Consider the following 13,309-nt stretch of genomic DNA (forward strand, 5'->3'; position numbering starts at 1 on the left):
TTCCAGGTGATACTTAATGTGCGGTATATATCAGGTGCCTTCAAGAGAGGTCAGAGTTTCAACTGGCTCAGCCATGTCAATATTTCAATATTGTTATTATTATCGACTCTGTATCCATATTTTTTCTATGTAAATAAACTGTTTCAATGCCAATACAACATTGAAAAGCCTCCAGGTGCCTTAATAATGCGATCTTCACGCGGACTAAAATTACACCCCCCTCCCCTCCATAAGACCAAACGGAAATACTGCACTTGGTAAAAAAATAACGGGTACACTCGTGGTTGCCAAAGATGATACATAAATTCAATTATAGCTGTTCTTAAGCTCTTTATTGAATAATTCTACACTTTTTGTTACGGTATTCAACGGCGATATTACCGTACTGATGTAGCTTCTAGTTATTTTATACGCTGAATGTTTTCATAATACTGTATCCACAAGTTCCCAGAAAATCAAGAAAATTATTTTGAAATGTCTGTAATTATGTGACGGTGTTTCTTCTTATCACGGATATTATATTAAGAGCCCAAATGTTCAACAGCATACCGTCTGCTATATAATCTGTATTTCTGAGAAAATACGTCATATCAGCAGTAATTTTTTTTTTTACGGGGATTAGCCCACCCGGGCACAGGTCACTGACCCACATCGGGGCCTGGGGGGAATGTAATAATAATTGTAATGATGATAATTATGATAATAATAATGAACCATAAATAAATACAAAAATGAAAAAAAGATCAGAAGTGAGAAACAATATATGTATGTTGTGTTGTCATAGTAAGAGAAACAATTGAGACCCTGCAAATGTGTGTAAATGAAGCAGAAAGTCAGATCAGCAACCTGGGACTTGGTCACATATGGCAGCAGGGTCTACCATAGACAACACATTATGCTTCCAATATCTTCCCAGGCGGTAGTACCTCCCTGTTTGGTAGCTGCCTAATACCTACAACCTAGTTTTACATCAAATAAGGCATTTTAATTCTACAGTAACGGACGTCTTGATGAGGCTGTGGACATTTTCAGTTAATTAAGCTGAAGACGTCACTGCTGACATTTGCTGGAGCATAGGGTTTTCTGAACTTACACTCCCCCAGAATCTTATAAATAAATCTGGGATATTTTCAATATCTTTTGATCCACGCACGACCATCAAGACTTCGACTTACTTATTGTAACTATTAACTTGCTACTCCTGAGCACACACGCTGCCTATCCCTCGAACTCCTCATTGTGTCTATCATTTTATGTCAAAAATTTCCTCGTTTTTCCAACATGCTCAGCTCACTTAGGTTTGGTTTCCTTTTATATGAACTTTTCATTTACCATATCGTTAATTTCTTCATTACTAACGTTACCATTTTCTCACGCCAAAGCCAATTACTACAAATAAAACGGGTTCCCTCTCATCGCTTTCATACGTATGATACCCTTCTCGCCATTTTTTTTACTACTAACAGTAATTCCCGCTACTCCAGCACCTTTTTAATTTACGCAATATCAACTCTACAGCGTTTCATTTACGTCAGGTGCTGAATTTGACTAAGGTTTGAGAGGCCTGACTTCGTGGAAGGGTACGTACTTCATCAAGAGGTCATACTCATCCTTATGGAGAACACTTTATTTAAAAGTATGCCTATGTTCCCGAAAATTAAGTTTTACAGACCCTAAACTCATTTCCTAATACGATTTTTTCCTTTCAAAAAACGAACACATAAAATCCGAACAAAAATCCTGTAGTGAGATTATCCTGTAATATTGGCGAATTCGCAAAGTCCCCATGTGGTATTTACTAGAGTATCAGAGGGATGTAAAGAACTTAGTACTGTATGCCATTAGCCAACTTGACTAATGTCATTAAACTCGGGCGTTGTGCCAGACCCCTGTAGGATAGTGAATGAAATTAACTCTTAATCAATTAAACTTCAAATGTGGGAACATTTTAGAATCAATAGTTACCAATTCGAAATCGTCTCAGAGAAAAAAGTTGATTAATGACTCAGTAAGGCTTTTCAGGAGGGCGTTTGTCTGACAAATCTGTTATAAATTTTTAAGCGTTTTCGAATTTGTGGACAGTGGACACGACTGCGATGTACCTGTCCGGAAGTTCCGTACTGATTTCAAACATACAGTATGTGAAAACGGCATAAGATACTGAAATGCAGTTTTTCTTTATTGCATTTACTTGGGTGAAAAACTTAACTTGAATACTTACTCTTTCAAATGCAAAAAACCGCATTTCAATATTTTATGCCGTTGGCACATTATGAATGTTTGAAATCAGAACGGGACTTTATGGACACCCTATCTGTATTACCTCTCGACTAGAATAGCCTAAATGGCAAAGTGGAGGCATATGGAGCTGGAGGAAAAATTCTTTATTGGATTAAGACACGGTTAACCAGAGAAAAAGTCATCATTAATGGTACAAAATCCGAATGGGGTAACGTACCCCAAGGCTTAATACTGGGATCGTTACTATTTATTACATACATTAACAACATAATATACCGGTACAGGAGTGAACGGCAAAATATGATGTGAATTTGCCGACAAAAAAACTGATATTTAGGGGAAAGGAAGAAGAGAAATTAAAGAATATCACTATCAGAAAAGAGGATGTTCTTAAGAGGATAAATAAACTAAAGAAGACAAAATCCCCAGGGCCGGATGACATTTTCCCTCGAGTCTTGAAAGAGTGTAGGGAACAGATTAGCGGACCCCTCGTAAACTTATTTACAAAATCATTAGACACCGGAGTTGTGCCATACTTGTGGAAACAGGCAAATGTAGTACCCATATTCAAAAAGGGAGACAGAGCATTAGCGTCAAATTACCGGCCGATCAGTTTGACGTCAGTAGTGGGGAAATTTCTTGAATCAATTATAGTAGATAGCATCCAATCGCATCTAGAGAAAAGCAAATTAATCTACGACTCTCAACATGGGTTTACAAAGGGAAAATCTTGTCTAACAAATCTGCTGACTTTTTTTAGGAAAGTCTTCGAGGTAGTAGATAATGACGAAAATTACGATGTTATTTACTTAGACTTTAGCAAAGCATTTGACAGAGTACCGCATCAGAGGCCTCTGAGAAAAATTAAGGCTCATGGTATCGAGGGAAAATTTTTAAATTGGATAAAATCATGGCTCACCGATAGAACAGAGGGTCAGCGTAGATGGTGTTAAATCTGAGTGGGGCCGTGTAACCAGTGGGGTTCCCCAGGGGTTAGTACTAGGCCCACTCTTGTTCATAATCTACATAAACGATCTAGATACTGGGATCAGCAGTGACATAAGCAAGTTTGCGGATGACACCAAAATAGGGCGGCAGATTAATTCAGGGCAGGATGCAATTGCATTACAGGAGGATCTAAATAAACTGCAGGGGTGGTCTGAAAAATGGCAAATGAAATTCAACACCAGCAAGTACAGCGTACTTAATATTGGAAGAACAAATACTGACAATGTATACAGCCTTAACAACATCAACCTAGAGAAGTCGACTTGTGAAAGAGACCTAGGGGTACTTGTAAGCCTGGACCTACGGCCTAGAAAACAGTGCGTTAATGTTCGAAATAAGGCAAACAGAGTATTGGGTTTTATATCTAGAAGTGTAAGTAATAAGAGTGCAGAGGTCTTATTGCAACTATATCTTGCGCTCGTCAGGCCGCACCTCGATTATGCGGTTCAGTTCTGGTGCCCCTATTATAGAATGGATATCAATTCACTTGAGTCGGTGCAGCAAAGAATGGCGAAAATGATTCCGGGACTCAGAAACCTTCCATATCAGGATAGGTTAAAGAAACTAAACTTGCATTCCCTAGAAAGACGAAGAGTGCGGGGAGATATGATAGAAGTATTTAAGTGGGTGAAAGGAATCAATAAAGGGGATATAGATAAAGTTCTTATAATAACCGAGCGGGATAGTACTCGGAGCAACGGATTCAAGTTGGATAAGTTTAGGTTTAGGAGGGAGATAGGAAGAAACTGGTTCACAAATAGGGTGGTGGACGAGTGGAACAAGCATAGCAACTATGTAGCAAGTGCTGGAACTCTGGAAAGTTTCAAAAGGAGGCTAGATAGATTCATGGATGATAGAGTGGTAGAAACTCTCGACAGGAGCTGCCATGCACAGGCCAACCGGCCTATTGCAGACTCCTTATGTTCAAACTCAGGAAGGTTTGCGCTCAGATGCCTTGACAACGTCTGGTTCTCACTTATTAAGGGACTTGATTACACCGGACTTTTTCTCCCAGAACTTAAAACTAAAAAAAGTGAATCCACGTTATTTTCCCCTTTCATCTCTGTTGATATATACAGTATTTAAAGTTTAATTAGAGAAGATAATTAGGTTCGACACTAAGATTGTCAAAAGTTCGTATGTGAAATTTTCATCGTACTTTGATATATACGAATGCATCATCTGACTGATTTAGGATGAAGCACACAAGGCTATAAATGGCACCAAATTATACAGCTTTCTGTTAATCTACTTAACTATGATCACCGAACACCGTGTTAGGGACAATATCTGTTGTGAATCTGGAACCTAACAGCATCTCACAATATATTGTCACTATAAATACGGCCGTTTTCTCACGTTGAGGATTCGAATGTTCAATACGGTTATGGAAAAATGCATCAGGGATCTTTTTCATTGTTAGGCTATAAGTCAAATTTACTTCATTTCGTACCCTTTATGTGGAGTAAACGGACCAGCTTTCTCTCACTACACCTTCACATTCCTCTCCTGGGGGCTTAAATCCACACAGACTTCACTCTTCTAAACACTTATAGTATACATATATAGTAACGGCTAATAAAATTCGACCACTACATATATTTATGGTGAAAGTGATATGCACAAGTGTATAAACAAGAAACATTGAAACAAAATAACAGCACCAATAAAGAATCATGCTTACCAACTGCACCATCTTGAAGTTTGGGAGTGTAGTTTAACTTCACTAACAATAGTTAAAGGCAGTGATCCTGAAAGGACAAGTGAGAGTTGAGGCGTGGCAGGCAGGCGGATGAGTGGGTCTGAGTCACCGTGAGGAACACTCAACGGGAAGACGGTTATAACAGCTGCAGATGGTAGCTTAACCCGCCAACACCCTCACTATACTACCTCACTCTTCTCCAACACCAACACTGACCCTATATAGAATAAAAAATAAATAAAACAAATCGCAGAGCACTAAGTATAGATCCAAGCCCGAACACCTAGATGCAATATGAACTGATATTCGATACAAAAAATATTCTACATTAACACTCCCATGCAGTTATCTAATCAAGTTTATATATATATATATATATATATATATATATATATATATATATATATATATATATATATATATATATATATAATGGTCCTTTTTTTAAATTTCCTTTGTTCACCATACACTTTTTTTAATGTTTGCTTACTGTTACAGTTCTATACAGTCACCATAGTATTTTGCAAATAATAAATCAAACGACTCGAGTCCACTGATATCACTGGTACACCAAAAAGCAAGCGAATACACCACACTAACAGAGAAACAGGGTAGACTGTGCTCCCGCCGAGCTCTGATTCAAAAGTGGCGGGTGGAGGCCAGATGGGGTGGTGTGGAGCGCGGGCCGGCTGCTAGTGACGCCCACAACCCCCCACAACCCCCTCAAAGATCCCCACAACCCCCTTCCTTTCCTCGTTCAACAGGTGACGTCGGTGGGGGAGGGTGCCGACTGTCCAGTACCTACTTTTTTTTTCGTTATGCACACAACAGTAAGATTTCTTAAAATGATGCTGGGTAACATGAACAACAAATTGTCCTTTTTATGTAATTATAAAAAACAAATAAAAATACTGCCGCTTCAAAATACTGTGCTATCGTTTGTTTCTCTTGGAAGTTGTCAGTGCGTGGAGGAGAGTAAATGTGGGAGGGAGAGTGAGGGGTGGAGGTGCAGGTGGGAGGTGAAAAGCAATACTGGTGGATGATTGGCGAATACCAAGGAGTAAGAGAAGAGGGAACCAACTGTGATGCACACCTACAACTGTCTAATGGTAAACCCTGCTGCCATATGGCATCACAAAAATTGAGGCCAAGTCCCAGTTTGCTGATCTGACGTTTTGCCTCATTTACACTCAAGTGCAGGGTCTCAGTTGTTTATCTTACTATTGACAACACAACATATACTGTATATTGTTTCTCACTCTTGATATACTTTTTTCGTTTTTGTATTTCTTTTCGGTTCATTATTATTATTATTGCAGTTATTATTATTGTTGCAATTATTATTATTATTGTTTTTATTATAAATTTTACTTATCTGAATTATTATTATTACATTTTCGCCCCCAGGCCTTCCTTGACTAACATTTTACTCGTGAGGGAGTATGATCAATCCCGATCTAAAGCATTTATGTCTAATTCTTGGTCAATCTGGATCACTGCTGTATGCCTGAAACTATCGAGCGTCGTATGCGTCACAGTACAGTGTTACTGCCTGAACAACACAGCGCCACGCCATAAATACAGCTTGAATATGCGTTATAAGTTACCAAACTCCAACAACATGACCCCGAGCCATAACTTACATTTACCGTGTCCCTCAATATTATCAATGCCTATGGCCTGGCACTAGGAACCGGCCACGCTTTGCCATAAACAGATAAATTGTTACCGGGAAATTTCCCCCCACACTCATCATTCTGTCACTTTATGTAACTTGCTGACAAAACCCATGACCATTCAAGCTTTTACGCCCTTAATGCATGAGTCATAACGGCAAGCATGAACTCGAAAAAAAATCTAGTCCCCTCACGGGGCAAATTATAAAAAAAAAATATATATGTGGTGGTACATAGTCTTAACGCTTTTCCATTTTATATATATCTTGATAAAATCACACGGGAAAAGGGAAACAACGGAGCACCTTAGCTTTCGTCTTTATTCAAGACATCTGGAGGATGAGGAATGATGAATAACAATAACTAAACTAAATCTGTAGCAAACACACACACACACACAAATATTGCCATTATAGAATGTACAGTCTGGTTCAAAAGTAATTATTCATCCCTCTTTGTTGAATAGGAAAAGGCGGATGAAGATTAGGTTTGACCCTAGGTGTATATGTAAATGTGACTGTGGGCCTTTAATTGAGTGATTAATCATTGGTGTGAACAGTGACACACTTCGTGCTTCTTGTCAATTCCCTGAACTTTGGTACAAATGATGTGATAGCCAGTCTAAGACAATGATGGTGTTCATTGGTGATGCTGTTGCTGTATTTGTTCTTCACTGAATTCATGGCAGAGAAAACGACTCGCACTGGTAAGTGGAGCCAAACATTGTGAGGATATGTAATGTGACTTTGTGAAGATATATCCAGAATCACAGTTTATCAACCTCTTCTTTCAAGGCCAAATTTTCTTGGAGATTAATTAATTCCATTAGGATTGATGCTGCACACACCAAGAAGTGGACCTGAGTGAACAGAAATAGCTGTCTTCCAAGAGAGATATCAACACGAGCCTTGAAACCTTCAGTAAGTTTATCGATGAACTGAACATGCATATGGTTATATTTCCTTCCTTTGGTGTGCTCCAAAAGTTTGGGCAAGTGGAGAACTTCTCCCTGGAGATCGTGCTTAAAAAGTTAGTTTCATCTAAAAGCTCTAACAGTTGATATTAGATCACACAGTGTTTCCTCCTCGCAGCTTGACATTGAGAGCATTGAGATGAGATGTAATATCTGCTAAAAATGCTAAAATTTCCATTTCTTTTTGTCTTGCAAAAACTCGGATAAACTAGTTTGCCTTTTCACTCGTTTGGTAGTGTGTGCGCGCAGGGGGGGTCCGCACCGAAGCTAACCGCGGTCCGCCCATACAGCATAATAATACAGGGAATTGTGTAACCAGAGATTTCATGAAATCCCTAAAACGCTTAGTAAATTATATGTAATTACCTAACCAAACATTATTACATATAACTTGTTAAACGTTTTAGAGATTTCATGAAATCACTGGTTAGTGTTCCCCGGTCAGTCGTGGGCCGTGGGTTCGAATCCTGGCGGGTTGAGGTGTTGATATTATATATACAGTATATATATATATATATATATATATATATATATATATATATATATATATATATATTTATTTATTTAATAATAATAATAATAATAATAATTAACTGTTTATTTAAAAATTTCTGCAGCCCGAAGGCTGAAAATATATATTGGACATAAATGACTTATTACATACATTGGTGGTTTAACAAAAGCCTTCATTAGAGAAAGGTAAAGGACATACAGTTAACATACAGATTAATGTAGGTGTTGAACAGCAAACACGTAATGTAGTAACTCCCTCACAAATGGTGTTAGGAGGGGCCTCACGTGGTATAGTAGTTCCCTCACAGATGGTGTTATGAGGGACCTGACGTGGTGTAGTAATTCCCTAACAGATGGTGTTATGAGGGACCTGACGTGGTGTAGTAATTCCCTCACAGATGGTGTTATGAGGGACCTCACGTGGTGTAGTAATTCCCTCACAGAGGTTATATGAGTGAGGTGTGGTCCCAGGCCTTCCTATCGCAGACGGATTAACACATCCCTGGTTGTTGTTGGGTCTCACGAGCAGTTATCACTGGGGACTTGGGACCTCACTGTGTGAAGATTAACTTGGGCACGACTCGGCTGTTACTGTCGAGTTGTTCTCATTGACTTAAGCACTGTTCACCTCTGTTCAACACTGGTTCCATTCCTTTCATAAATGAAATTGTAACTTCTGGCGAGAACCTGTTGGTATGGATCAACTTAACAGTTGACCTGGCTGCTCCAAGAGGAACGCCAGGTACGTCTTGACCCTTTGGTGGTCAAGGAGGAGGAGGAGGAGGAGGAAGAGGATGATGATCATAATAATAATAATAATAATAATAATAATAATAATAATAATAATAATTAGCGGTTTATTGAAAGAGCTTGGCAGCCAGAAGGCTGAAAATATAGTTACATATTGGGGAATGGGTTTCGAATTACAAATAATATACAAGTAACATAAGTGATACAAATAAGATATATAATAACTAGATGGGGAAAAGCTCAAACTACAGTGCATTTCTACATAGTGACTGCAAGAAGTAGTATTTACTGGGAGTGAATACACTGGTTTATTACAAGTTATTGATAATTTTTACAATGGTTGGGACTGGGCTGTTCTTATAGCGATCAGTTCGTGCATGTATGGGCTGGATGCGGTTGTGGTATCGAACAGCAATTCTCGGGATAGGGATCTCAGGTGGTAGTAGGAGCCCGAAGAGGCACACTGCAGTCAGTAATCGGCCTGTAGGTCTTGATGTAGGGTCTCTGTACTTGAGTGGGAGTGGCAGCTGGGGACCAGAGCACTGATAAGTGTGCTACACCCGATAGGAGGCATTGGTTGAGGTGGTTGGTACTGGTCCGCTAAGTCAGTTAAGATAAGGTCAAGGGTATTTTGACCGTGTGTGGGGAAGTTCACAACTTGTGATAGTGATAGCTGGTCCTGGATATCAGTGGTGTCAATTTCATTATAATCCCCACATAATACTAACTTGGCACATGGGTACCTAACTCTGAGGTGGTCTGAGGTGGTGATGAGATGATTGATAAGAGTGTCTGGTGGGTGATCGAGGCGGATGGTATGCCACACAGATTATGATGGAAGCAGTGTGGCGCGGGTGGGCCCGTGGCACAACACGTACCCATAATGCTTCCACATCTGCTGGGACTTGAACATCCAGGCGTGACGGGCGTAGGTCATCTTGACAGAAGAGGGCAACGCCCCCTCCGCGTCTATGTGAACGAAGGTGATGAAAGAGTTGATATTCCTCAATATGACACGTTTCAGGCACAATTTGCCAAGCCTCACATATGGCAACGACGCTCGCGGCGGCTGACCTGACTGTAGTTGCCAGCTCGTCGAACTTGTTAGCTAGGGAAGTGACGTTGGATAGCAGTAAAGACGGGAGACCATACCATATCCGTGGAACTTCAGTGTAGTGGTACGGTCTGTCAGGGGTGGGTTTTTCCGGTTTCCTAGTGGAGGTTACGGTCCTAATGGGCTTATGTGTATGACGGCCCTGTCTACGGCTACGCGCGTGGAATGTGTGTGTGTGATTCCATGTATTTTCCCCTTCTTGTTATTACAGCAAGCCCCCACCTTAATATTTAAATTAGTAACCACGTCAAATTTATTTGTTGATGAGAAATTTTTGGCTTACGTAATGGTGTTGTTTTTACCGTCTTGAATGTGCCCTCTATCACGGCTCTTCTAATACCATCTACCCTTTGAGGAGACGCACAACAGTTGAGTGTGTGCTTGAATGAGAACACAGCGTTGGCTAATATCCTCCCCTGGGTACTGTACCTTCAACTTATACTCGACCACGTCGACTTCCAAAGTCTCGACGTTATCATTTTCTCGTAACCGAAGGTGTACGAAAGCAGTGAGGTAGCAGACTAAAGTTATAGCACAAAAATAACCATCACGTTTTCATAACGCCAGGTATTAAAACACAAATTACTGTACGTTCACGTGTATTACCTAAATGTGGACACGGGCCTCGTCCGCTGTTCTTCGTCAGCCTCACTACACAACACAATGTACACCCACGAACAAATTATTGGGCACGTGTATCACGCAGTAAGTGTGCCGAATAATTTTAAGTGGGTGTACACTGACCTACTTAGGTTACCACACACGAGTTCATTTCGACCACAAACGATAGTCTAGTGCAGTGGTTCTTGAAACTGTTTTGCCTCCCCCTCTCTCTGCATAAGTCCTAGATCCCAGCCCCCCCTCCCAACCAATAGTTATTATAGAGTGGGAGGGATGAGCAATCATGTACAAGACGAGTTCAGTTCCTGACCAGACTTTTCTCTCTGACCGCTCGCGCCCCCCAGTTTAAGAATCACTGGTCTAGTGTATTCGAGGAAAGACATTAGCCATTTTAATACTGAATAATTATTCCCCAATACACGTACTAATATCATTAGAAATCGTATGTCATATTTACCTGATACCGAGTTTCTCTATTTTCGCTTAAATAATCCATCAATTCAACTGGAAAACTGTTAAGACGGACTTTTATTTCTCAGCATTTTAAAAACAGGTGCACAAGACATGTCCTGGTATCCAATATCCAATTGTTTTTATTTTTATTTTATTTTTTGCAACGAAGCACGTTATCCCTTATCTAGCTGATGCAGGGAGGCATGAATGTTGAGTGTATAACAAAAATATATAAAGTTTAACGGTGATTTTTAATATAATCGATAATACACGAGTTTTTGTTTTATAATTCAGCGTATTTGTCCTATCGTTGTTGAACTTACTGCCAATTGGATGTGTAAGTGGTACCAACACTTACAAACTCCAGGCCTGGCGCTGTCCATCCCACATCATATTACTGTAGATAATTTATTATGTGCGAGCTCATCAGATGTTCTAATGAATGTTATAACTACAGTGCAAATGACATCTAACTTTCTGACAAGACATATTCCATTTCAAAGGACCCACTGAATTTTTCTATCATAATTTCTCATCTCCCCCGTCTTCCGGTGGGTTCCATGACAAAACCCCAACGGGGTTGTCATTTGTCAACACTAACCTAACCTAACCTAAGCTTAAAAGTGTTTTATTTTATATTTTATATCTGAGACTGGGGTTTTGTCCGTTTGGGTTTTATCCGGTCACCCTTCCGGTGGTCAAAGCGGTGACCGGACAAAACCCCAGTCTCATATATAAAATATAAAATAAAACACTTTTAAGCTTAGGTTAGGTTAGTGTTGACAAATGACAACCCCGTTGGGGTTTTGTCATGGAACCGGTCAAAGCCCCTCATCCTCAACCCACCTACATCAGTTATTCCACACCGGATGACGAACCATTACGATACGGTGGAAACAGTTTTCCTGATGGCAATATACACTATTTCGTGTCTGGTAACCGTAATACTGAAGACTATGATATCCACCGACGGCCAACACGATAACTATACAGACAGTATAACTATGAGATAGAAGTCCCTACATTACATTTAAAAATAGAAGTTAGTCGTCCGTGATAGTACAGGACAGTCAATGACGTCACCAGCTGTGTGGTGCAAGTTGGCGGGAAATTCTAGGAGCGCGTCATCTGCTGCTGTCCAGGGAGGTCTCAACAAACACACCATGACATATTAGGTTTTATTATGTGACAACCTTGAACCATTCACGAGGCCCAGCAACACACCATCACGGTAGATCACAGTTTCTCACATACACAGGAAAACTGCGTTGTCATTGTCAAAACAAGGGAGTGGAAGGTCACAAGAAGGATGGACGTGCTTTTGACCTATGAGTAAGCCCTACGGAAAAATAAATAATGTGGAAATTCTAATGACATCCGTTATGGTGGCCCTCACCGTTGCATTCATTTGTTCATTTTGTTTCAGATTCAATTATCTGGTGCAAGTAAAACGTAGTTTGAGTGACGGTGTAGCGTCAGTGAGGGGGATGGTGACAGCGGTAAGTGGGGGTGCAGGGGGGGGTTAAAGCGACCACGCGGGTGATGGGAGACGGCTCGGGAGACCAAGGCGGTGTGGCGACCGTTGGGGCGGTTGCTGACTCACGTCTCCTCAACCTCGCCCTCCCTCACTCCTCCCCCTAAGGAACCTTCCCCACCACCCATGTTGGAATTTGGTGTCATGACCGTGCTGATAGACTGGCCAATGAGGCATGTAAGAAAGAAAATGTTGACCGTGATCTTGGCCTGTCCAATACTGTACTTAAAATCATTCAAGTCAGAATCATGAACTCTGTTCTAGAAGAACTGAGAAATGTAGCATTAGTAAATATGAAAAATTTTGTGACGCGAGGTACCGGTATGGTCAGCATAAGGACAGCCCAGACAACTTGATGTAGTCGTGGCCAGAATTAGGCTAGGATACAGACACATCTGGCGAGTTAGTAACGCTGTACCGGAACACTAAGCCTGCAAACTTGCCCATAGTTTCACCCTGCCCGGGGATCGAACCCACTCTGTAAAGTTTAAATATAACGTATTTATAGGTAGTAGTACAAACGGGTGGAATTTACTGAAAATAATTTGACACTAATACAACGCCGCTCGCTTGTATAGCTGGCAAATTACCGTCAACCTGAACACACAATTGTTGGCTGGTCCGCTTCCTCAAGTAAGAACAGAAATCCTGTCAAGACCCGGAACCGGACCTAACCTAACGTATTTTATCCCTAACCAAGTTTAGTCTACCCTAATCTACCTAA

General features: G+C 40.5%; 1 protein-coding gene across 7 annotated transcripts in view; it reads right to left on the reverse strand.

Moving 5' to 3' along the window:
- Positions 1 to 13,309, reverse strand: part of LOC121861187 (moesin/ezrin/radixin homolog 1-like) — a 110,998-nt gene that overhangs the window by 30,300 nt on the left and 67,389 nt on the right. For 2 of the 7 annotated variants that reach the window (XM_042358764.1, XM_042358758.1), the window contains exons 1-2: positions 5,552 to 5,641; positions 4,934 to 5,000 (exon numbers count right to left, since the gene is read on the reverse strand). The exons of 2 other annotated variants lie outside the window; for them this stretch is intronic. In XM_042358764.1, the coding sequence (XP_042214698.1) occupies positions 4,934 to 4,945 (12 nt within the window). In that variant the 5' untranslated portion in view covers positions 4,946 to 5,000; positions 5,552 to 5,641. Of the gene's footprint in view, positions 1 to 4,933; positions 5,169 to 5,441; positions 5,461 to 5,551; positions 5,642 to 13,309 lie in introns of those variants that run through there. 3 more of the 7 variants (XM_042358760.1, XM_042358762.1, XM_042358763.1) reach the window with 3 other exon arrangements.

This window comes from Homarus americanus, unplaced genomic scaffold, assembly GCF_018991925.1.
Source record: "Homarus americanus isolate GMGI-L3 unplaced genomic scaffold, GMGI_Hamer_2.0 scaffold21314, whole genome shotgun sequence".
In the NCBI taxonomy this organism is placed as follows: Eukaryota; Metazoa; Arthropoda; class Malacostraca; order Decapoda; family Nephropidae; genus Homarus; species Homarus americanus.